Consider the following 25,415-nt stretch of genomic DNA (forward strand, 5'->3'; position numbering starts at 1 on the left):
GTATTGATGAGGGTGTTTAACAGATACAAACCACACGCAGAACGAATTTGAAATTCTCTACGATTAACTAATCAAAGCAATTGTCAATGGAAATAAATACTTTTGGGAAAAAGACAAAGATATTGGGTTGCCCAAAAAGTAATTGCGGATTTTTCATACAGTCGGCGTTGACAAATTTTTTCACAGCTTGTGACTCTGTAATTGCATTCTTTCTTCTGTCAGTTATCAGCTGTTACTTTTAGCTTGCTTTAGAAAAAAAGTGTAAAAAAGTATATTTGATTAAAGTTTATTCAAAATTTTATTAAAAATGCATTTACTTTATTTTAAAAAATCCGCAATTACTTTTTGGGCAACCCAATACATATTCGAGATATATGACTTCAAATAACATTGTTAGGAATTTGATGTAAAAAAGATTAAATGAAAATTGAATTTCATAAAAAAATATGCTTAAACTTTAAAAAACAAGTAAAAAGGCATTAAGTTTGGTCGGGCCGAACTTTGGATACCCACCACCCCGGCTATAAAGGGTGATTTTTTTGAGGTTAGGATTTTCATGCATTAGTATTTGACAGATCACGTGGGATTTCAGACATGGTGTCAAAGAGAAAGATGCTCAGTATGCTTTGACATTTCATCATGAATAGACTTACTAACGAGCAACGCTTGCAAATCATTGAATTTTATTACCAAAATCAGTGTTCGGTTCGAAATGTGTTCATTCACCGTAACGTTGCGTCCAACAGCATCTTTGAAAAAATACGGTCCAATGATTCCACCAGCGTACAAACCACACCAAACAGTGCATTTTTCGGATGCATGGGCAGTTCTTGAACGGCTTCTGGTTGCTCTTCACTCCAAATGCGGCAATTTTGCTTATTTACGTAGCCATTCAACCAGAAATGAGCCTCATCGCTGAACAAAATTTGTCAAAATTTGAACACATTATATTTAAACCACCCTTTATATGTAAACCACCTTTCGTCAAAATCCGGTGAAAAATGCATACCTTATGCCCCCTAGCAGCTTTATCGAAATATGTTCCGATTTGGACCAAATACTTGATCTATTTAGTAGCTATATCTGAAAATAAGCCGATCTGAACCATATACGACACGGATGTCGAAAAGCCTAACATAAGTCACTGTGTCAAATTTCAGTGAATTCATATTGTAAATGCGCCTTTTATGGGCGCCAAAACCTTAAATCGAGAGATCGGTCTATATGGCATATATATCCAAATCTGGGCCGATCTGAGCCAAATTGTAGAAGAATGTCGAAGGGCCTAACACAACTCACTGTCCCGAATTTCGGCGACATCGGACAATAAATGCGGATTTTATGGCTCCAAGACCTTAAATCGAGAAATCTTTCTATATGGTAGCTATCTTCAAATCTGGACCGATCTGTGCCATATTGCAGGGGTATGTCGAGAGATTAAACTTAACTCACTGTATCAAATTTCGACGACATCGGACAATAAATGCGCGTTTTATGGGCCCAAAACCTTAAATCGAGAGTTCGGTCTATATGGCAGCTATATCCAAATTTGGACCGATCTGGACCAAGTTGAAGAAGGATGTCGAAAGGCCTAACACAACTCATTGTTCCAAATTTTGGCAAAATCGGGCAATAAATGCGACTATAATGGCCGCAAGACCTTAAATCGAAAGATTTGTTGAAAGTCATAACGAAATACGTCAGGCAAAATTTCAGCCAAATTGGATGGAAATTGCGCCTCTTAAAGGCTCAAGAAGTCTAATCGGGAGATCGGTTTTTATAGCGGCTATAGCATGTTATGGACTGATTAAGACTATACTTGGCACAGTTGTTGGGAATCATACTAGAACACTTCATGCAAAATTCCAGCCAAATCGGTGGAGAATTGCGCCCTTCAGAGGCTCAAGAAGTCTAATCGGGAGATTGGTTTATATGGCGGCTATATCAGGTTATGGACTGATTAAGACTATACTTGGCACATTTGTTGAGAGTAACACCGGAAAACTTCATGCAAAATTTCAGCCAAGTCGGATAAGAATTGTGCCCTCTAAAAGCTCCAGAAGTCAAGACCCAAGGTCGGTTTATATAGCAGATATTGGGTTGCCCAAAAAGTAAATTCGGAGTAAAGCTAGGCGCTTGAAATTTTGCACAAATACTTTTTATTAGTGTAGGTCGGTTGGGATTGTAAAAGGGCCAAATCGGTCCATTTTTGATATAGCTGTCATATAAACCGATCTTGGATCTTGACTTCTTGAACCTCTAGAGGGCGCAATTCTCGTCCGATTTGACTGAAATTTTACACATGGTGTTTTGGTATCACTTCCAACAACTGCGCTAAGTATGTTTCGAATCGATCGATGTTTTGATATAGCTGCCATATAAACCGATCTTGGATCTTGACTTCTTGAACCTCTAGAGGGCGCAATTCTCGTCCGATTTGACTGCAATTTTGCAGGAGGTGTTTTGTTATGACTTCCAACACCGGCACTAAGTATGTTTCAAATCGGTCCATGTTTTGATATAGCTGCCATATAAATCGATCTTGGGTCTTGACTTCTTGAACCTCTAGAGGGCGCAATTCTCATCCGATTTGGTTGAAATTTTGCACGTGGTGTTTTGGTATCATTTCCAATAACTGTGTTAGGTATGATTCAAATCGGTTCATAAGCTGGCATAGCTGCCATATAAATCGATCTGGGATCTTGACTTCTTGACTTCTTGAGCCTCTAGAGGGCGCATTTCTCATCCGATTTGGCTAAAAATTTGTACAACAGCTTCCCCCAGGACCTACAACATACGTTTTCAATATGGTCTGAATCGATCAATTGCTTGATACAGCTCCCATATAAACCGATCACCCGATTTTGCTACTTGAGCCCCTACAAGGCGCGAATGAACTGAAATATTACACAATGACTTCTAAAATGTTCAGCATTCATTTATGGTCCGAATCGTACTATAACTTGATATAGCTCGAATAGCATAGCAGTTCTTATTCAATATTCTTTGTTTGCCTAAAAAGTGCAACCGCGCATAGAACTCGACAAATTCGATCCATGGTGGAGGGTATATAAGATTCGGCCCGGTAGAACTTAGCACGCTCTTAATTGTTTTTGGTAATTTTTGTTAACTTTTGAAATTATTTTTTGAAAAATCACATGTCTCACATCTTATTATAAACAAATCATGCCTACGGAAAATGTCTCTTAACAATGTGAACTAAAACTGAAGCCATAGAAATGCCCATTGAGAATGCATTCATAGGCCTTTGGTGCCCTACTTAACATATTTAATCGAATGTGTATAAAATTATTACCTTAGCAATAGTTTGTAGCTAGTTACTCAGATGACACAAGTAGCTTTGTAGTTGTTGGTAATTATTATTCTCATGTACTTAAAATGTACTAACATTTTACATTTTAAGTACTACTGCAAAACAAAGTCTGTTATTGATCGCTTCGTCATAGACTTGAACGCCTTGAACGAGTAGCAGCAAAAAAAGGAATTGAATGTTTTGCTGTAGACCGTTTCAAAAACAAGCCCCTATCACATTTCTTACATACCAGAAATACATCTACTGATGAATGGTGTTCTTTTCATAAATTACATCAATTTATCAATAATAGTGCTTTAATGAAAATCAGGGAAAATTCCTGTAAACAAAATCTTATATATAAAAATCAATTTGTGTTTGTTTGTAGGTTTGTTTGTGTGTTCCTTATATAATGATCCCGTGGTGAAAATAGGGTAATACATTTTTTGATATCTGAAGGGGGGGCGGACGCTCCCTCTTACCCTAATTTTCAGAAACGCCAGATCTCGGAGATAGGTGGTGCGATTTTTGTGTGCTCTCAGATAGTATCCGAAAAATAAAAATTTGGTACCCAAATTTCGGATGGGATACCTAGGGGGGCCGCCCCACCCTAAAACCTACCAAACATATATTTAGACCAATCACGACAATATGGGACTCAAATGAAAGATATTTAGGATAAGAAAACGTATCTGATATCCAATTGTGGGACCAAGTGCTAGGGGGACCACCCCAAGCCCTAAAACACTCCTAAATCGGATATATTTACCGAACATGGCAATATGGGACTCAAATGAAAGATATTTGCGAGTAGAATGTGAATCTGATATCCTAATGTGGGACCACGTTTTTGGGGGTCCACCCCTTCCCCAAAACACCCCCCAAATAGGACTTATTTACTAACCATGGGAATATGGGGCTTAAATAAAAGGTATTTGAATGTAGAGTTAGAATCTGATATGCCAGAATCTTTATCTACTCCCGCATACTTTTCCTTTGATAGCCATATTGTCCTTATCGGTCCTCATTTGATTTTGGGTGGTGTTTTTAGGGTAACGGGGCAGGATTCGCCCCCTTTCGTTATTAAAAAATTACTACGCCTTTTCCTACGTGACCATATTCGCAATCTACTCTCGAATACCTTTCATTTGAGTCCCATATTGTCATGATCGTAACATAGATCTATTTTAAGTGGTTTTGGCGGTGGGTCGGCCCCCCAGGTACTTCGACCCAACTTTATTTTTATAAAATTCGTACTCTACTCTTGAATACCTTTTATTTGAATACCATACTGTGCCGATCGGTCCACTTTTATTTTTGGGTAGTACTTTTGGGGTAAGGTGGAGGGTCCGCCCCCTTCCGATATCAAAAAATTATATAGCCTATGTTTCCTTCCAGACCAACCTACACAATCTGTGAAAATTTCAGTAATGGGTTCAACCGTTTTTACGGAAAAAATAAACATAAATTGAATTTTATATATAAAATTGTGTGAACATTTTATTTTTCAATTTTATAGGGTGTACCAAAGTCATTTTCTCCTTTGTATATCAATTAGAACTGGCTGTTAGTAAGTTTTCACCAAAATTGGGCTTGGGTGTGTGTGGAAGATATTTGTGAAACATTTACTAACACGAACTGGTTGGGATTTAGCTTTACAAATGGCGCCCGATCATGGACCCGACGTGAATACGACTCGAACCTGCCGCCAACGGTTTGTATACCCTGCACCATAGGATGGGGGTATACTAATTTCGTCATTCTATTTGTAACATCTCGAAATATGCGTCTAGACCCCATAAAGAATATATATTCTTGATCGTCATGATATTTTAAGTTGATCTAGCCATGTCCGTCCGTCTGTCTGTCGAAGGCGCGCTTACTTTCGAAGAAGTAAAACTAGGCCCTTGAAATTTTGCACAAATACTTTTTATTAGTGTTGGGATTGTAAATGGGCCAAATCGGTCTATGTTTTGATATAGCTGCCATAAAAACCAATCTTGGATCTTGACTTCTTGAGCCTCTGGAGGGCGTAATTCTCGTCAGATTTGACTGAAATTTTGCATGAGGTGTTTTGTTATGACTTCCCACAACTGTTATGAGTATGGGTGAAATCGGCCCATAATCTGATACAGCTGTCATATAAACCTATCTGGGGTTTTGACTTCTTGTGCGTTTAGAGGGCGCAATTCCTATTCGATTTGGATGAAATTTTGCACGACGTGTTAAGTTAGGGCTTTCATCAACTGTGCTAAATATGGTTCAAGTCGGTCCATAGCCCGATATAGCTGCCATGTAAACCGGCAGCTTGTAAGGGCTCAAGAAGTCAAATCGGAAGATCGGTTTATATGGGAGCTATTGGGTTGCCCAAAAAGTAATTGCGGATTTTTCATATAGTCGGCGTTGACAAATTTTTTCACAGCTTGTGACTCTGTAATTGCATTCTTTCTTCTGTCAGTTATCAGCTGTTACTTTTAGCTTACTTTAGAAAAAAAGTGTAAAAAAAATATATTTGATTAAAGTTCATTCTAAGTTTTATTAAAAATGCATTTACTTTCTATTAAAAAATCCGCAATTACTTTTTGGGCAACCAATATAAAGGGTGATTTTTTTGAGGTTAGGATTTTCATGCATTAGTATTTGACAGATCACGTGGGATTTCAGACATGGTGTCAAAGAGAAAGATGCTCAGTATGCTTTGACATTTCATCATGAATAGACTTACTAACGAGCAGCGCTTGCAAATCATTGAATTTTATTACCAAAATCAGTGTTCGGTTCGAAATGTGTTCATTCACCGTAACGTTGCGTCCAACAGCATCTTTGAAAAAATACGGTCCAATGATTCCACCAGCGTACAAACCACACCAAACAGTGCATTTTTCGGGATGCATGGGCAGTTCTTGAACGGCTTCTGGTTGCTCTTCACTCCAAATGCGGCAATTTTGCTTATTTACGTAGCCATTCAACCAGAAATGAGCCTCATCGCTGAACGGTGAATGAACACATTTCGAACCGAACACTGATTTTGGTAATAAAATTCAATGATTTGCAAGCGTTGCTCGTTAGTAAGTCTATTCATGATGAAATGTCAAAGCATACTGAGCATCTTTCTCTTTGACACCATGTCTGAAATCCCACGTGATCTGTCAAATACTAATGCATGAAAATCCTAACCTCAAAAAAATCACCCTTTATCAGGTTATACACCGATTTGAACCGTACTTGGCACAGTTGTTGGAAGTCATAAAAGAACACTAAGTGCCAAGTTTCAGCCAAATCTGACGAAAATTCCGGCTTCCAGGGCCTCAAGAAGTCAAATCAGGAGATCGGTTTATATGGAAGCAATACCAGGTTGTAAACCGATTTGGACCGCACAGTGAGCAATTTTTTGCCCACGAACATTCCACTAAAGAAAAGTGGGGAGACTTCTCTCATATAAATGATTGAGTGCTGTCAGTTTAGACGTGTCGATGGGCTAGAATAGATGTAATGTATAGAAATACTTTATAAGAATGCTAAATGTGTCTGGTGGTAAAACTAGGCGCCCCCTAGAGGTTTTACTTGGGGTCTGCGCAAATCATCGACAGGACGGCATGGTTTAGACGAGAGCCACAAAACAATCACAATACAATTTGAATTGGACACCACTCATTGAATGGAATGTTCATGGGCAAATTTGTACTTGCTTGTGGTGAAAACATACTTAGCCTTACACTTTGTAAGATCCAGGTGTTCAAGGCTTATCCCATTACCTATTTAGACAGGCCAGTTATGGAAAGCCACACAATTAAATTACTTTAAATATTAAAGAAAGCCCAAATAATGTTTTCAACCAGAAAGTGGATTGTAGATATTTGAAGCACACTTTGACTTGGTTTGTAGTATTTATTTTTTGTATCTTTTCTGGGGTAGTTTTTTTTTTTGATAAGATAAAACTGTAACAAAAAGTTTAAGAATGCATTTCATTCAATAAGCCAATGCATTCCGCAGATAAGATTTTTTAAAATGTTTGGAATAAATTTCACTTCACCACCTCAAACGGAGTCCTGAACATTTTAAATCTTATCTTTATAATAAACTCAAACTTCTTTGAAACAAGTTGATGATATGCGTGACCGGCGGCACGACCGAGTATGAAGGTGTGCCAATCGGTAGCAATCCCCTATGGTGAGAAGTAAAAATAACGTAGGAGGTGTTTTTCACACTGGCGAGAAAAAAATTTACATTTTGCTGTGCCAAACGGCAACAACGGTCTCTCTATAAAAATTTTTGACCTTTCTAGGCTTGAAGCCTAGTACTGACTTCGAGTTTTCGCTCGAACAGTTGTCAAAACGCACTATAAAAAAAACTTTTGTGAAATGACTACGAATTTTTTTCAAATAAGCAGTACTAAGTTATTTATAAGAAATGTCTATTAAATGCAGCGAACAATGACAATCATCTGTTTACAAAAATTTTTAGTTTCAATTTTTTAAGAAACGTTGTCTTTTGATTTTATATAGAGAAAGACACTACGAATTCAATAAAAACCTCTGCTCCAATGTCTTCATTAAAATGGGATCAATCCGTGTATATAGAGGTACCAGAGAAGTTCGTGACGCCCCCAGCCCAAAGCTTCCTCTCCGAGAAGGCAAACTCAAAGTCGCCATCTAAGAAAGATCAGTTTGGCAATGCCAATGTCATGTAGTCGCCCCACGACGCCATCGGCCTGCCGCGGAACAAACAAATGCCCGAAATCCGAAGATAGCGAGTTCCTGGCTCTCTCGGTCAGAAGACTGTACTCAACGCAACGCCCTACACGTACAAGTGCAAAGGTCTCAGATCAAGTATCGCATTCAGTGCTGCTCTTGGGGAACTCCTCGTCGCCCACTATATCGGCACCGCCACAATACCCTGTACTTTCTCCATCATCAACACCATCGTAAGAAAGTTTATTAATAACTTACTTACTCACAGCGTGACTAGGACTCATATACTCCGAAATACTGGCAAGAGGCAAGGGTGGTATTTATACCCAAGCCCGGCAAGGCAAGTTATGCCTAAAGGCCTTACGTCCTTTCTACTCAAAATCATGGAAAGCATTATGGACACCATGATAAAGAGTAGGAAATTCAGCGAACTGCTCAAATACAAACAGCATGCCTATGACAAGGAAACGCCGGTGGAGACTGCCTTCGATGCCAAAACGTACACCCCGAGCAGAGATTCGACGCGAATATGCACTGCGGAAATTTCGAACCTAACTCCAACGAAGAAACATCAGTTTTTAACCATGACAAGTGGCAGAAGCAAATCGACTTGCAGTCTTGGCCCGAAATACACTCAGCTAAATTTACCAACTTATGGCTGAGTACAACAGCTGAGTACAATTTTTTCTCGCGAAGTGCACTATCTATCAACGAAGAAGTAACATACACAAAATCAGAGTTGCGCTAATCACTGATTTTGAAAGCTAATGCAGTCAATATTTTGTTGTTGGCTTGTAATTGGCTTGTTTTTTTTTTTGTTTTTTTGCTCTAAAATCTTTCATCTAAACAAAAAGTAGTTGCGAAAAAAAATAATGTTCGTCGCAAAATGTGAACCTTTATGTGAGAAAGATCAGATCTTCCCATTGGACAATACGCCATCATGTGTTAACCTCCCCTTACATATCGCCTATGTAACATTCGAACGATAAATCTGACAAACACCCATCAATGCCTAGTCATTCACACGATTTTTTTTTTATCGATAACAACCTTAACCTTGACATATGATAAACAAAACAAAATAAAAACAGCTGTAACACATACATATCAACAAAATTTTGTATTATTCCCCAATTGTTGTACAGTTCTATAAACAACCATGCTATCATTAGTGGCTGATTACAGTGATTCTTTATCCTCCTCCAATAGTGAAACTGGTGACTCCGATGAAGAATCCAAAAAGCATGAACAAAACAAGCCACCAGTTAAAGCAACTGTAAGAACGCTGTGAAACAGCAAATGTTCACTGAAATTCTTACCTTTCCCTTCAACTTTCAGACAAATTCCAAGCCCTTATTACCCAGTGCCAGTTTGTTACTAAACTCCTCTCAAAGGGGAGCGGCTGGAGTTGTATTCAGCAACCCTTTTTTGGAAGCTGAAAAAGCCGAAATTGATAAGTTACAAAAACATGTACAAATGGTGGAGTCCGAAGATCATTTAATACAGAAAAATGGTAGAAAAATTTGTTGGAATAATCGCAAGGGACGTTGCAGGTTTGGCAATAAATGTAAATATGCCCACGATTCGGACTTGGTGGCGGGCATTGATGACGATAATGCCAGTGAAGTTAACAATGAGGAGGTAAGAAGGGAATACATATGGGGTCAATACCATGGCAACCGGTTGTACGTACCGTATTGAACCGATGGAGTTCTTCATCGGCAAGGTCTGCCGCCTCTGGGTATAACACACTGCTACAACAACAACAATAGGGTTTCATAGCACCAGCGATGGAACCTTGCTTTCAAGCTCACTATTGAAAAATACGTTTTATAACTTAAACTATTTTATTGGATTTAAAAATTAATCTTATCCTTATGTTTATATTTTAAATTTATTTTCAGTCACAACAAAATCCACCGCCTTCAATTAATGCAACCATAGCTAAATCTGCCCAATTAAGCCATAGTAGTATACAAACATATCAATCAGTAGAATCCACCGATTCTAAGTTAAAGTCTCGCAAACGTCCTGGTTTAGGAGACTCCATAGTTCCCGGCAAAAAGGTCATAAAACAATATCAAACTTCAAAGACGACAACAAAAACAACGACATCGTAACATTCAAAAACCATCGAGGCTTGCTAGACTACACCTTGATCGCAAATACGAACGGTACAACTTTTCTTTTCCCGCATGCAAGTACTTTGCGTTACTTGCAGAAGACGACGACTTGATGTTCTAATTTCTTGTTCTTCGGCTGACATGTATTCCATGGATAAACGCAAACGAGGTTTTGATAGCCAAAAATAACCCATGACTTGTCGATAGGTGAGATTTTTGGTTTCCTCATCCAAATCATCGTCTTCAAGAATATCCGATATATCCTGATCGTCTTTGCAGAACACAGAAAGAGCTAATATGTATTTTAAAAGCATTTTAGATATACACTCATAATACATGTTGCTTTTAAACTGACTTGCCTTCATTTTTGTTGGGGTCCTCGTTTGTTTTTGGGCTTGGTATGATAGAAAGATTAATGCATATCACTGCAATATTGTACTCATCACAAAGTCTATATAGCATTTGGGATAGACGGGATAGCAAATATTTACCAGCCAAACGGTTGGCATCAGCCTTTAGAAGAAACCACACAGCTGGCAAAGAATCAATGACTATCATTTTTATAGAGTTAACATGATTACTGCCTTGTCTTAATTCTGCATAAAGTAGCTCCAACATCTCTATAACTCCTTGGGCCGACAAAACCCTTTCTACTTTTATAGCTTGCAATGTTCCGGCAATTGTGTCTGGTGTAAGTTGGCGTGATGTTAGTAGACGCTTGACACGACTTGCCGAAAAGTCCAACTTAGTGTCAATATACAAAACCTCAGACGCATAAAGTTGCACAAAGTTACAAATTAGAGTCAGAGCCAATTGTGTCTTTCCCACACCCGAAGGTCCACATATTTCCCACATTACTTTGCTGGTCAAATGACTGGGACCCAGCGAGTATATCGAATCTCCATTCGAATTTGTTCCGTGCACTTTTAAATTAGGTGCCAGCATATCATCCAGTGGACCGATAAGAGTGGAGAAACATTGACCACTGGTTTTAATCTCCACCGGCTTAATTCCATCGCAGAAAGTAAAACTTATTTGAAAATCTTTTGTGACATTTTCATTTTTGGAACTTTGTTTCTCCAAGGTGGTGCGTGTTGGACCGTAAATTCGTCTTAATTCATACCTGATCTTTTGAACTTGGCCCGAATTCAAGTTGAGTATTTTCATGATCTTTTCTGGCTTTTCTTTTAACAGTTCTCCCACAATATGAATATCATGCTTTGCTAAAATATTAATACAGTATTCGGATAATTCGGTGTTTTTAATAGGTCGTAATTTACTCATAATTAAATTATTAATTTGAAAAATCACTGGCTGGCTATGTTTATAATCTGAATCGGCGGGTGAAGAATTAGAAACTGTGAGCACGTCAGCCTCGCTCTCAAGCTCTTTTCCTATAGGTGAAATATGTGTGCGTGTGTATGTTTAAAAACGATAATTAATCGTATTAGTGGCCCGTTTACATGGTGCAAAAAGGTCGAAGTAGACTTTTAACGGATTCGAAAATCAAATTATCGAATCACAATTTAAACATCTCACTGTCATGGTTACCCAGGAATCAAGTTAAGCTGAGTATTCTGTTCAGCTTTTCAAGCGAAGTGCTGTCAAACTCCATATAAAAAAAAGTGGGCGAAAATTTGTTGGAAAATTAGTGATCTGTTTTTAGTAAGGAAAATGGTAAAAAAAATTTTGTGCCAGCCCTTAAAACCATTGCCGACATCATTTTTAAATATTTCAATGGTTCGCGTTTCTTAATTTATTTGCGAAACAATAAATTAAGTAAAGAAAACAATAAGTCCAGATAAAAAACGTGTCAATTGATGTAAAATTCCACTCGCGGAACAATTAAAAATTTCCGCAACTATTCCGAAAGCAGAATAGAATACCAACCCTTAAACGGATGGTTTTGGGACGTTTACATATTTGCATTTTTTCATCTTTGTTTTGATTTTGCAATAACTCAAAATGTCAAATGCTTGTTAACATAGCCGTAAATTTTTTCTAAAATCTTAAAACAATGTTTTTCTGCTATGGTATGTGGGTGTCTTATGACATGTCAAATTTACCTCATGCAGAGTCGTGTCGTGTGATACAAATACAACAAATATATAAAAATCACTTTTCAATCACATGTAACTTTTTGGTTCAGATCGTGATCTATCCCTGACGAAAACGTAAAGAAATCAGCTATTTTCGTTGTATGTCGAATAAAAGAAACAAATTCATTATTTAACCATCTCTATCACAACTTTTACGCATTTTTAATGCACTTACTTTGATCACACATTTTTAGGTTGTGTCGTACGAAAATAACATGCAGGAGTGATAGCAATACAATAAATCGTACAGAACTGTGTTGTAATGAGGAAAAAATATAAATCAAATTTGAAGAAGATAAGTTGTAAAATAATGTTTATTTCTAAAACTACTTTAACATTTGAAGGTAAGGCATATGTCAATCAACGCAGTTTCGTTTGGGGTAGATATTCCTTCCGCGGCGATCGATGCTATGTAACGGAACTAGCTTGCTCACCTATGGAGCTTGACGAGGATAGCTTCCTACACATGCAAATGTAGGAACTACAACAACAAGTTCAGAATTACTATGAATCGGTCCAATTAAAGCTGCCAGATTCTTAGAGCTAGATCTGTAGATAGTGTCCAAAACGGAATAATCTTAGAATGCATCAATCTGTATACTCATAATGAATTTCGCTACAACACAACAACAACAGATCTACGTACGTCCACTTTGTAATCAATCTTCTTCAACCAGTGCATAGCGAAACAGTTAAAAGTGGTCTCATTTGTATAACAACCAATATAAAGGGTGATTTTTTTGAGGTTAGGATTTTCATGCATTAGTATTTGACAGATCACATGGGATTTCAGACATGGTGTCAAAGAGAAAGATGCTCAGTATGCTTTGACATTTCATCATGAATAGACTTACTTACGAGCAACGCTTGCAAATCATTGAATTTTATTACCAAAATCAGTGTTCGGTTCGAAATGTGTTCATTCACCGTAACGTTGCGTCCAACAGCATCTTTGAAAAAATACGGTCCAATGATTCCACCAGCGTACAAACCACACTAAACAGTGCATTTTTGGGATGCATGGGCAGTTCTTGAACGGCTTCTGGTTGCTCTTCACTCCAAATGCGGCGATTTTGCTTATTTACGTAGCCATTCAACCAGAAATGAGCCTCATCGCTGAACAAAATTTGTCAAAATTTGAACACATTTCGAACCGAACACTGATTTTGGTAATAAAATTCAATGATTTGCAAGCGTTGCTCGTTAGTAAGTCTATTCATGATGAAATGTCAAAGCATACTGAGCATCTTTCTCTTTGACACCATGTCTGAAATCCCACGTGATCTGTCAAATACTAATGCATGAAAATCCTAACCTCAAAAAAATCACCCTTTATATTCATTTGCAGGTAGTGGCAGTTGCCCAACAACAAAATATTGAGTACACTATCTATCAAAATCAGTGATTAGTGCAACTCTGATTTTGAGTATTTTACTAGTTCGCGCCATCTTTCGTTGTTTGTGTGTGTTTTGGTTCTTAACTAGAATGCATACACACAACCACAACTCGTTGACAGATAGCAATCACGAAAAAATTTCGTGAAAATCGAACGTAGTTCCACCCTTAACTTTTCTACTTTGTTTGAAGGCAAACTGCTTTGGAGTTCAACTTCGTTTCGGGTACGAATTGGCAAATCGATTTTCTTCGTCTTCCATGACGATAATTCGATTGTATTGACGATTATTTTTCAGCTTTCGATTTTTTTTTCACTTGCCCTGAAGATTTATCGATTAGTCGTTATGAAAATGAAAACCCTAGTTAGTTTCCGTCAAAACATCGACAAGAAAACATCTATCGTTTTTGGGTGCCGCTCGCTAGTATTGCATATATTGCTATCTCGCTCGTTATCTCAAGCAAATTTAATTTAACATACGGAAACCCATAAGAGTGAAGAGTACATAAGTATTGTACCACGAGCATATAAAGCAAAGTAAAATTTTCCATCATACCGTGTCGAGAAAAAAAGGAAATTTTTCATTGTTATTTTATGTGGAATTAAGACGAAAATAATTGAAAATTTTGTGCGGAAAAAATTTTTTAATATCTTTAAAAACGTTTTATAATTGTTTTACAAACGGATGCCTCTAGAAATGGCCGAAAATTCATGATTAAAATTTAAACAATCTGAGGTAAGACGAGTCAACGACGAAGTAGAAAAAAAGAAACGCAAAAACTCAGAACGAAACACGAACGAGTAGAAAAAAAAATAATTGCATGTGTATGTACGCGTATGTGTGCTCGTATGTTTAATGGCTTGGTTATGTTTGGTTGATGATGATGATGAAGAAAAAAAATAAGAAGAGGTTGATGAGGAGGGTTAAGGGTACCAAAAAAAAAACTAAGCAAGTAAAGAAAACAGGCAAAAGCAGAGTTGTTTTGGTACAACACAAAAATAAATGGCATTTCCTGAGTAAAACGAAGAAAAAAGATCAGCAGGTACTAGCTGCTGATTAAATTTAGCCGGCTTAACGATCGCGTTTGGAGATTTTCAATTTGCGATCATTTTTAGTATGACAAGCCGGCTTTTGCATTTGGAATTGCCGGCTTTCAGGGGCGCAATGGTATCAGTGCGAGTTTAAAAATCGCGCGCGTTTCTTAATAAAGATTTTGATAAGCGCGAACATTTTATATGACCGTACAATTTTTAATCTGAATTGTACGGGTTTCCGAAGTGCTAAGAGCAATCGTACAAATTCTCAAATTATGTCTGTCTGTCGGAGCAACAGAGAAACCTAAAGTATAAATTATGAAATCGAAATCAATGTTAACCTCTGACTATAATAAACTTCTTTATACCAGAGGTTGATTTTACGGAAAAAATTTCACTGTATGTTCGATCTATTGTAATAACGTTTGCAAGGCTTCAACATATTTAGTGGTTACATACGATGCTATGAACAAATAGGCCCTGCCAAGTGTCTGTCCTTTTTTCTTTTTCTCCTTCGTTCTTCTATTTGTCCTGCCTTTTTATGACTGTGTTCAATCAGCTTTGACTGGTTGACTATAGGGCTCTAAGTCTGTCTGCCCCGGTCTTTGTGTTTTGGGCAAAAATTCAGTAGTGCGTCCCCTCGATGTATAGAAAAGTGACGAAATCGCGAAATTTGTTGTAATTTGTGTATAATGACGGTTGAGGAGAATGTCGCCGTAGTCAATTTGATAGTTAGCTAAGATTACCTGCACGGTGTCTTCTCATTTTCGGCAGCAAACAATCGGGTGTGCGCCCTCCGAATTAACTGTATTTTACGGGTAGTTCGCAAAAAATCTAATTTTTTGCATACCCCCATAATTTTGATCTCAGGAACCCGAATATGAAGTCCGTTCTTGGGGCTCGTTACGTGGTTGGTAAATATGCTCGATTTAGGGGTGTATTGGAGAGTGGGGTAATCCCCCAAACACTTAGCCCTGAAAACTACTTTCAAATATTTATTTAAACTCCATATTGGCATTGGCTTTCTAATCTCAAATACCTTTGATTTAACCCATTATTGCAAATGTCTGCAAATATGTGCGGTTTGGGCTATGGGCCCTAAAAACTATCAATATCGAGATCCACTCCCTTTAATACCACAATTGTCATAGTGAGTAAATCCATCCCATTTGGGGGTTATTATGGGGATGGGACGTCCCCTAGGCAGTTGGTCCCGAATTTTCATATCAGATTCGTGGTCTAATCCCAAATATCTTTCATCTGAGCCCCATATTTCTATAGTCGCAAACATGACCGGTTTTGGGAGTGTTTTCAGGGACTTGACCATGAAAATATATACCAGATTTATGTTCTACTCTAAAATACATCTTATTGCAGCCGCATATTGGAATGGTCCGCAAATACGTCCTATATGGTTGGTGTTATGGGGTTGTAGTGGCCTCGTAGACACTTTTTCCTGAATATTGATATGAGATTCCTGCTTTACTCCCAAAGATCTTCCATTTGAGCCCCATATTGCGAGGGGCGGCCCCCCAAACACTTGGCCTCACATTTGGATATCAGATTCGTATTTTACACTCAAATACCTTTTATCTAAGCCCCATATAACCATGATCAGTAATCAAGTCCTGTTGGGGGGGTGTTTGGAGGAAGGAGTGGACCCCCAGAAACTTGGTCCCACATTTGGATATCAGATTCGTAGTCTACTCGCAAATACCTTTCATTTGAGTCCCATATTGCCATGGTCGGTAAATATGTCCAATTTAGGGATGTTTTGGGGCGGTCCCCCTAACACTTGGTTCGACAATTATACCAGATACCAGATATGTTTTCTTATCCTAAATAACTTTCATTTGAGTCTCATATTGTCGTGATTGGTTTAAATATTTATTTGGTAGGTTTTAGGGTGGGGCGGCCCCCTAGGTACCCCATCCGAAATTTGGATACCAAATTTTTATTTTTAGAGAACTATAAGAAAGCACACAAAATTAAATCACACCACCCATCACCGAGATCTGGCGTTTGTGAAAATTAGGGTAAGGGAGGGGTCCCACCCCTTCAGATTTCAAAAAATGTACTACCCTATTTTCACCACGGGATCATTATGCACAATCAGTGAAAATTTCATGGAAATTGGTTTAGCCGTTTTTGAGTCTATAAGGAACACACAAACAAACATATAAGCAAGCCCACAAACACAAATTGATTTTTATATATAAGATTTCGAACGGCATACCTCATTAATGTTCCCAGCATTAGGAGGGGATAACCACCGCTGACAATTTTTTGTGATGTTCACGCCAGGAATCCTACCCATGCTAACCTCCATGAACAAGACCTTGGTTTTGTTTAAAGACGCCAATAACTCGACTTGTCATATCGAGTATCACCGGTACTCAGAATTTAAGTAATAGCCAGTTCCCTCCGGTCTCTACTGCAGTTGCAGCTACTCCACATAAAGATCATTCCAGTATCCATAATCTATGAAAGTGCCTGGTAGCTTTCGGCTGAGCGTTTTGTAATGACTATGACTAATCATGAGCTCCACATGGGCTGGACCTTTGAGCTCTTATCTGTCTGGTGTTCATCGTTATCACGAGAAGCTTGGCTGGGAGCGCGCCCAGAAGCTCCCAGTCCTCAGGTTTAGGGTATAAATACCGAGGTTGGTGGCCATTTCCCTCTAGTATTACGGAACTTGTTCAAGGAGTTTTTAGGAAGTTGTCTTCACTCACTTTCCTCCGACACGGTATAACTGTGCGCACCACACAGGCTGGAACTTTGAGGTCCGATCTGTGTGGTGCTCATCGTTGCCATGAGGAGGTCACCTGCGAGCTACCGGCCGCGTCCACAGGTTGCAAATAGTGGAATGCTCCATATGGAGTAGCTGCAACGGCAGTCGCGGACAATCAGCGTTATTTCATGTTCATGGGCAAAATTTGCATTTTTTTGGGTTTCAAAGATTCGGCCCGGCCGAACTTAGCACGTTTTTACTTGTTTCTTAATGTGTACCTAAAAAGCACTTCCCTGCCTTAAACCTCATGGTTGGGAAATCGTACATGTGTGCTATAAAAACTCGAAACGGATGCAAAGTTTTCATTGGCAAAAGTGAAAACGATTACTCTGTTTACAATTGTGTTTTTACAAATTATTTTTATACAGGGTAACTGACACGAAGTTTACACTTTTATACCTGTCAAACAACAAATGACATGAAGGTATTTGATATTTATTTTATTGTGGAATGCAGATCTCTAGCCATTTGATTGTCGCCTCGTTGAAAGGATACACGAAAACCGTACTCAATTTAAACAAACTTTAGGGTACAATACATGAAAGTTCCTTTCCATAAAATTCCCAAATTTCGATTCCAATCCCCAACAAATCCCGAAGTCAAAAATGTCGTCCCCATTTTTGAAAAAGAATCCCCCTTTGAAAATACATTGTGTCCAGTATTAGGTATTTCTTTCCAAATGGGGATATTATTCGTAAACATTGTTTTTTCTTAATCGGGCACTAATACGAGAATTTGATCCTACGGCCCCCTAAGTAATTTGCCATCTCAAGCCGATGCCCACCGATGCCCACTGTCAAATCGTTTTCATTGAGCCTGGTTTTCATTGAGTAAAAGCGTCTTATTGTAGGGAAAACAACTGCAAAGCTGCTTTGGAGCCGTGGGCAAGTAAAAATATTGCTAGTACACCAAGGACATACCAACAAGTCTCGGCACTGTCAAATAAAGCACGTGTAAACCAAAAATTGCTAAAAACTCAGTGGCCAGACAGATGTCAGCAAGCCTGTAGAAATGTAAATTTTGCCCATTAACATTCCGCTAAGGAGCAGGGGCAAACTTCTCAGATATCAATGAGTGCAGTCCGATTCAAGTTTAAGCTCAATGATAAGGAGCCTACTTTTTATAGCCGAGTCCGAACGGCGTGCCGCAGTGCGACACCTCTTTGGTGAGAAGTTTTTACATGGCATAGTACCTCACAAATGTTGTCAGAATTAGGAAGGGAAAACCACCGCTGAAAATTTATACTGATGGTCTCGCCAGGATTCGAATCCAGGCGTTCAGCCAGCGTTATAGGCGGACATGCTAATCTCTGCGCTACGGTGGGGCCTCCATAAGAAATAAAATTTAAGCAGTATTTATTAGAATATGATGCAAGGGCACTCTGTGTCACATTGATACTATGCCACAAGTGGAACAATTTGTAACCTTGCTATAGAAAAACTCCTTTTTTAGATTTTATACTCCTTAGCTAAAGATGACAAGCTACTTGAGTGGTTTTAAAAACTAACACCAATTTTTCTATAAAAGTCATAAAGTACTCAAAATGATGATACTCTGTCCACTGACTTTGGTTAGATTCAACCTATTTTTGGAAGAATCTTAATGTGCCAAAACTAAAAACAGGATGTTCGCTGTTAGCGAGGCATTTGTCTGATTGAGTAAAGATCGACAGCTATAGAGAAAAAAAATTTTATAATCTTATTAAGTAACAATGCACCTAAAAAGCACTTTCTTGTCCTTTTCCTACCATGGCTTGAAAATCGTAAATGTGTGCTACAAAAACTCGATGCGAGAAACGGATGCAAAGTTTTCACTGGAATATGTGAAAACAATTACTCTGTTTACATTGTCATAAGGCATTTTCAATGTTCCATTTTATTTTAAAAAATCCTAGAGTAATTGGGTTCAAATTCTTGCTAGGACAACATAAAATTGTCCAGTCATGGGCATTGTTTGACGTTGTTATGGCGACATTTTTTGAATATTTTAGCCTTGTTTAACTTCTCTACTTTGCTCTGTAAAGTCCTTTCTAAAGTTTGTTAAAGATTTTCTCAGATTAATTGTTTGCAAGGGCACTCTGTGTTGCATTGAATTTTTACCACAAGCGAAACAATTTGTAACCTTGCTATAAAAATATTATGTATTTTAAAATCTTTAACTCTTTGGCTAATTTTCTGAGCCATTAGAGTTGTTTTGATATACTAACATGTCTTTGTTCCCTTATGGTCATACGAGAAACTCAATATGATGACACTCTGTCCACTGACTTTGGTTAGATTCAACCTATTTTTGGAAGAATCTTAATGTGCCAAAACTAAAAACAGGATGTTCGCAGTTTGCGAGGCATTTGTCTGATTGAGTGAAGACCCAAGATTAATGAGAAAATTAATTTGTAATCTATTTCATAAGTTTAATATTGCACCTAAAAAGCACTTTCTTGTCCTTATAATGCCATGGCTTGAAAATCGTACATGTGTGCCATAAAAACTGGATTCCAGAAACGGATGCAAAGTTTCCTTGGAAAAAATAAGGAAACGATAACTCTGTTTACAACTCAACATACTTCTTTGGAATTTTACTATGGCCAAGTTCCATCAATATGATGACACTCTGTCCACTGACTTTGGTTAGATTGAACCTATTTTTCGAAGAATCTTAATGTACCAAAACTAAAAGCAGGATGTTCGCTATTAGCGAGGCATTTCTCTCATTGAGTGTAAAGATGCCTACTGTGGATGGACTTTTTAAATATTTACATTAACATTCCTTACTTATATCTGAATGGAATCCCGCTCTTTATGACAATGTTTAGTCATATAGTCGGGTTAGTAAAACTTCGCCCTGCGCTCACTAAAATTTTTTTCTATTCTAAAGATGACTAATTGAAATGTCAGAGTACTCCACTATATGCCAGGATGAACTTCCGAAGTTGGAAACTGTAAATTTAAACACGTGTATTTAATATCAGAGTTGAAAACAGTATACAGTTATAACTGTACTGCTGGCAATTGAAGTACACAAACGACTTCCTGTAACAGTTTGTACAAAAAATTTTCAGCAGTGGTTTTCCCCTCCTAATGCTGGCAACATTTGTGAGGTGCTATGCCATGTAAAACTTCTCTCCCAAGAGATGTCGCACTGCGGCACGCCGTTCTTCGGGCTCGTCTATAAAAAGGAGGCCCCTTATCATTGAGCTTAAACTTGAATCGGACTGCATTCATTGATTTGTGAAAAGTTTGCCCCTGTTCCTTAGTGGAATGTTCATGAGCAAAATTTGTAATTTGCAATTTGCACACGAACACACTTGATGTTTATGGCGAGTTTGTCTCTTAAACAACAGTTGCTATGCATTTACATACACAACACAGCTTGTAATTAACATTTTGCATACGAGCTATTGTGAATGATCGCTGTCATTTGGTCAATATCAGCTGGGCAGAAATGTCATATGTTTTAAACATTTTGTTTTTCTTTTTGTTTGGTTGCTCCTCGTCAATCAACATTAAAAGACAAAAACAGTAAAATTTATAAGAGTTTTCCTTTAATTTCGCTGCCTTTTTAGGGAGCGCAGTTGTCGCGTAAAATATTTAATTACCAGTCCTTTCGAAAGATGTTCCAAAGTAATTCAGATGTGTTTTAAATTCATGTTTTGCTTTTTTGCAAGGGCACTCTGTGTCGCATTGATTTTTTATCACAAGTGAAACAATTTGTAACTTTGCTATAAAAATTTTATGTATTTTAAAATCTTATACTCTGTGGCTAATTTTCTGAGCCATTTGAGTTGTTTTGATATACTAACATGTAGTTGTTCCCTTATGGTCATACGAGAAACTCAATATGATGACACTCTGTCCACTGACTTTGGTTAAATTAAACCTATTTTTGGAAGAGTCTTATTGTGCCAAAACTTAAAACAGGATGTTCGCTGTTAGCGAGGCATTTGTCTGATTGAGAAACATAAAAGCTATGAGAAACGGAACGGATGCAAAGTTTTCACTGGAAAATGTGGAAACGATAACTCTGTTCTTAATTTTCCATGGCATTTTTATATCACTTCTACAAGTTGCTATTAATAGGTCGGTCTACATATTTTCATTATAACATTTAATGAATATTTTAAAAATTTTTTGTACTAGTTGTTGCGTCGTCGATAACATTGGTCACTTTTCGATAGGTCGGTTTGAATATTCGATATTTATAATGTTTCACTCTATGATTAGAAATAAGGGCGTGAATAGCCAGTTATGCATTGATTAGTTAGTGTTAATTAATAATGCCTTGGCTAAATATTATCAAGATGGGTTCTCCATTTCTTTCGTATGTTTCACTAAGACTATCACTTCATGTTATTTTCTAATCTAATCATGTTAAAATTCATTTCGCACACATTAAGTCAAAAGTGAATCATGATCGGTTTGGGCACGTAAACCCGACTGCTGTTAGGATCGACTATAAATGGTGGGTTTAGGTATTTGGATGATATTTTATGGAGGAACGAAAATAAATAAGATGTTACATCCGAGGGGTTCTCGCTTCGGTATTACTAGTTACCTGTTTGTTTTATCATTCAAACTTGCCCAGCAGATAGTATTGAATAGTATATAGAATTCTTGCCGCGATTTCTGTAAAATCAGATACAATAAGATTTAATTGGAACAAACATGTTAGCCCAAATCTAGGATGGTCTTGCATACGAAAGTTATGGAGGGAGTTGAACTTGGTAACAGAAGAGTAAACCACAAAATCCTTACTCTGTCACACTGAAAACATCGATTAACTAAGAGAAATACTGGCAATACCCTGCACGGGATACAATGTGCTACGTAAGGTTCGCTCAAGGACTGGAGGTGGAGGATTGGCCTTCGTGATACACCATTCCGTGCAATATAGACCTATCTCGCCTGCGCATGGCGCTAGTGACCCCTACATGGAGGGCATGGGGATAGCAGTCAGGTGCGCTACTGCCGAGATAGAGCTATACAACGTGTACATACCGCCGGTTGGCAGCTGTGTCCCGATTAATGGCCAGGTTTACAACCCCGACATAAGTGGGTTACTATCTGGCCATAATCGTCTGGTTTAATGCGCATCACACTTCATGGCATTCTCCACTAGGTAACGACCAGCGTGGCAGAGCAGATTGAAAGCGAGGAGGTGCAGCAGCACGCCCGACATCTCCATTGTATCCCCTGATCTTCTGAGTGACGTATCCTGGCAAGCCGTCATCTCTTTGGGGTCAGACCACCTCCCCATCGGCCGACCACCCGACTTCATAACCTCTGAGCGTCGAACGTTTATCAATCATAAGAAGGCCGATTGGGCCGGCTTCAGAAAGTACACCAATCGTCGCTTCGGTGAACTGCCACCCCCTCTGATATGCTAGTAGCCGAGAGGAAATTCCGAGACATCATCAACGCAGCAGCCGCTCGCTTTATACCAGCCGGTCGAATACCCCAAGTGCGGCCCAAATTCCCCGTGCAAGCAGTGGTACTCGCAGACGAGCGTGATGGGATTCGTGCTATGGACCCCACAAACCCCAGAATCAGCGAGCTGAATCTGGAAATAAACAGGGTAGTCAACAAACATAAGCCAAATTTGTGGCTGGAACACTTGGAGCAATGTAACTTAGGCACCGGTGTAGGTGGTATACTGTTAAGTCACTCTCGAACCCCGGTAGACGGGATGACAGGACCTCAGTCACTTTTGGCGAAATAACCGTGACTGATCCGAAGAGATGCGCCAGGTTGTTTAACCGTCAATTTATTGTGCATGCCGCGAGAGACAGGGCAAGGAGGAGAGCCATTCGCCGTATTCGAGGTCTCCGAGCCGATGAACAGCCATCACAATTTACCGTGGGCAAAGTTACGAATGTCATCCGTGGTGCCAAAAATCTGGTGATGTTGAAGAATCTGGATTCACCTGGAGTTAAGTACCTTATCACTGTCCTCAACCTGTCTTTGAATACTCTTATAGTTCCCGATGTCTGGAAAATGGACAGTGATCCCGCTACTGAAGCCTGGAAAAGACCCGAGTTTTGGGGAGTCGTACAGACCAATCTCCCTTCTCTCACCAGTGGCAAAGGTGCTTGAGGCATTTCTCCTCCCAAGCCTCGTAGGAGAATTTCCATTCGCCGAGCATCAACATGGATTTCGAAGACTGCATAGCACAACAACAGCTTTGCATGCCATCACCGCACACATTGCCGTGGCTTCAATCAGCCCAGGTCATGTGTTAGGACGGTCCTCGTGGCACTGGACCAATCGAAGGGGTGGAATGGAGAATAGGTAGAGGTTAAACAGTGCCGGAGATATTACCCCACCTTGGAAAACTCCCTGTTTCACTCATCGGTGCTTCGACATCCCTAAATTTAGCGCTACAAGAGAGAACCTCTAGCGGCGTATCAAGCAGTTCTGGACAACATTCATGCAAAACATAAACACCCATCAGCAACTAATTATTGGGTATCACATCAGCTGCCTCAAACCGTGTTGTTGTTGTAGCCAGATTTGCATGTGGAGGTGGCGATCCTCGTCAAGCTCTTATAGACGAGCAAACTCGTTCCGGTCTATACGACCGATCGCCACGGGAACATGAGTGCCAATGGTTATTTAAAGCGCCTATTTCTCGCCTTGTGAGAAGTTTGTCCCTGTTCCTTAATGGAATGTTCATATGAATTTTGAATATCTCGCCTTGTATCGAGCATCATAGGCACTCAGTATTTGATCAAGGTACCACCCGGCCTTTCACTGAGACTCGATACTGCTGATTGTCCGTTGCAGCTACACCGTATGGAGCATTCCACTATCCCCAACCTGTGGATGCGCCCGTTAGCTGCCAGCTAAACTTCTCGCGATAACGAAGAACACCATAAAGATTAGAGCTCAATGTTCCAGCCTGTGTGATGCTCATAGTTATCCCGTTTCGGGCCCACCAAACCGTGATGATTTGGGATTCATTTCCAACTCCTAACCTGTCTCGATTTCACGGCCCAACGCCAAAGTCTTTATCGCCGTCTAATTGTCTAGTGACAATCCTATTGGGTAGCCACTGTTTCATCGCAATCGTTTCTATTATCTTCATTACAGCGAATCTAACATAGATGCTGCACCAGTTCAGAAGTCTATGTGCCTTCTTAATTCCTAGGAACTCAACAAAAACTCCTTCCCGGAGCCCCCATTCAATTTAGGTCCATCTTTGCGTACTGGAGGCCACCGTAGCGCAGAGAGGTTCGAATCCCGGCGAGACCATCAGAAAAAATTTTCAGCGGTGGCTTTCCCTTCCTAATGCGGGCAACATTGTGTGTGCCAAGTAAAACTTCTCTCCAAAGAGGTGTCGCACTGCGGCACGCCGTTCGGACTCGGCTATAAAAAGGAGGCCCCTTATCATTTAGCTTAAACTTGAATTGGACTGCACTAATTGTTATGTGAGAAGTTTGCCCCTGTTCCTTAGTGGAATGTTCATGGGCAATGTTTGTATTTGCATTTGCCATGCGTACTGTAGTTCCAGGCGATTATAAGCGAGTTCCCCCAGATCTGGGCTCCCATTCCGAAAAGCGGCGATCAATCCGCCAATTAAGAAGAGCTCCCCCGGAACAAAATATTTCGCGCTGCATCTCCAGGCCGAGCTATAAACCGAAGATTATCCAAAGTTTGAGGAACGCCAGGTTGTAAACGCCATCAATGCTTAAGGCGAGCATAACATTTAGCGTAATGGAGGCAAAGCTGCTATACTAAACATTCATAGGTTAGAATCGTGTTGCGACAAGAGTAGAGTACATTTTCTTTTCACGAGTTATATCCAGGTACTTAGCCACCGGGACTGCGGCAGCTCGACAACTGGCACAGATCCCCAGAATAAATTTCGGCTGTAGGTGGAAAGTGAGCGAAGACAGCTTCCTAAAAACCACTTGAACAAGTTCCGTTATATTAGAGGGATCAATCTTGATGACGTCATCCGATGATGTTCGCCCT

At 39.2% G+C, this 25,415-nt stretch overlaps 3 protein-coding genes, 3 non-coding genes and 4 pseudogenes across 6 annotated transcripts in view; 9 read left to right on the plus strand and 1 right to left on the minus strand.

Moving 5' to 3' along the window:
- Positions 1-9,063: 9,063 nt before the first annotated feature.
- LOC106082322 (uncharacterized) lies at positions 9,064-10,481 on the plus strand. The gene is made up of 3 exons (XM_013244764.2): positions 9,064-9,280; positions 9,343-9,645; positions 9,909-10,481. Exons 1-3 carry the CDS (start codon positions 9,164-9,166, stop codon positions 10,122-10,124), a joined length of 636 nt encoding a protein of 211 aa, XP_013100218.1. The 5' UTR covers positions 9,064-9,163; the 3' UTR covers positions 10,125-10,481.
- Positions 10,148-11,480, minus strand: LOC106082321 (DNA repair protein RAD51 homolog 4). The gene is made up of 2 exons (XM_013244763.2): positions 10,487-11,480; positions 10,148-10,419 (listed from the first exon to the last, which is right to left on the minus strand). Exons 1-2 carry the CDS (start codon positions 11,409-11,411, stop codon positions 10,148-10,150), a joined length of 1,197 nt encoding a protein of 398 aa, XP_013100217.1. The 5' UTR covers positions 11,412-11,480.
- Positions 11,481-13,983: 2,503 nt separating this feature from the next.
- Positions 13,984-25,415, plus strand: part of LOC106082327 (helicase domino) — a 64,331-nt gene continuing 52,899 nt past the window's right edge. The window contains exon 1 of the mRNA XM_013244770.2: positions 13,984-14,355. The gene's annotated coding sequence lies outside the window, so the exon portion shown is untranslated. The remainder of the gene's footprint in view (positions 14,356-25,415) is intronic.
- On the plus strand, positions 18,815-18,894 carry LOC131998228 (small nucleolar RNA psi18S-841/snoR66). Its single transcript, XR_009398667.1, has one exon. It is a non-coding gene; the product is annotated as a small nucleolar RNA psi18S-841/snoR66 (small nucleolar RNA).
- Positions 18,983-19,106, plus strand: LOC131998209 (small nucleolar RNA Me28S-Am2589; annotated as a pseudogene).
- Positions 19,511-19,609, plus strand: LOC131998226 (small nucleolar RNA psi18S-841/snoR66). Its single transcript, XR_009398665.1, has one exon. It is a non-coding gene; the product is annotated as a small nucleolar RNA psi18S-841/snoR66 (small nucleolar RNA).
- LOC131998211 (small nucleolar RNA Me28S-Am2589) lies at positions 19,684-19,807 on the plus strand (annotated as a pseudogene).
- LOC131998221 (small nucleolar RNA Me28S-Am2589) lies at positions 20,039-20,162 on the plus strand (annotated as a pseudogene).
- LOC131998229 (small nucleolar RNA psi18S-841/snoR66) lies at positions 21,104-21,202 on the plus strand. Its single transcript, XR_009398668.1, has one exon. It is a non-coding gene; the product is annotated as a small nucleolar RNA psi18S-841/snoR66 (small nucleolar RNA).
- On the plus strand, positions 21,277-21,400 carry LOC131998216 (small nucleolar RNA Me28S-Am2589; annotated as a pseudogene).

The sequence above is a fragment of the Stomoxys calcitrans genome, chromosome 5 (genome assembly GCF_963082655.1).
Source record: "Stomoxys calcitrans chromosome 5, idStoCalc2.1, whole genome shotgun sequence".
In the NCBI taxonomy this organism is placed as follows: domain Eukaryota; kingdom Metazoa; phylum Arthropoda; class Insecta; order Diptera; family Muscidae; genus Stomoxys; species Stomoxys calcitrans.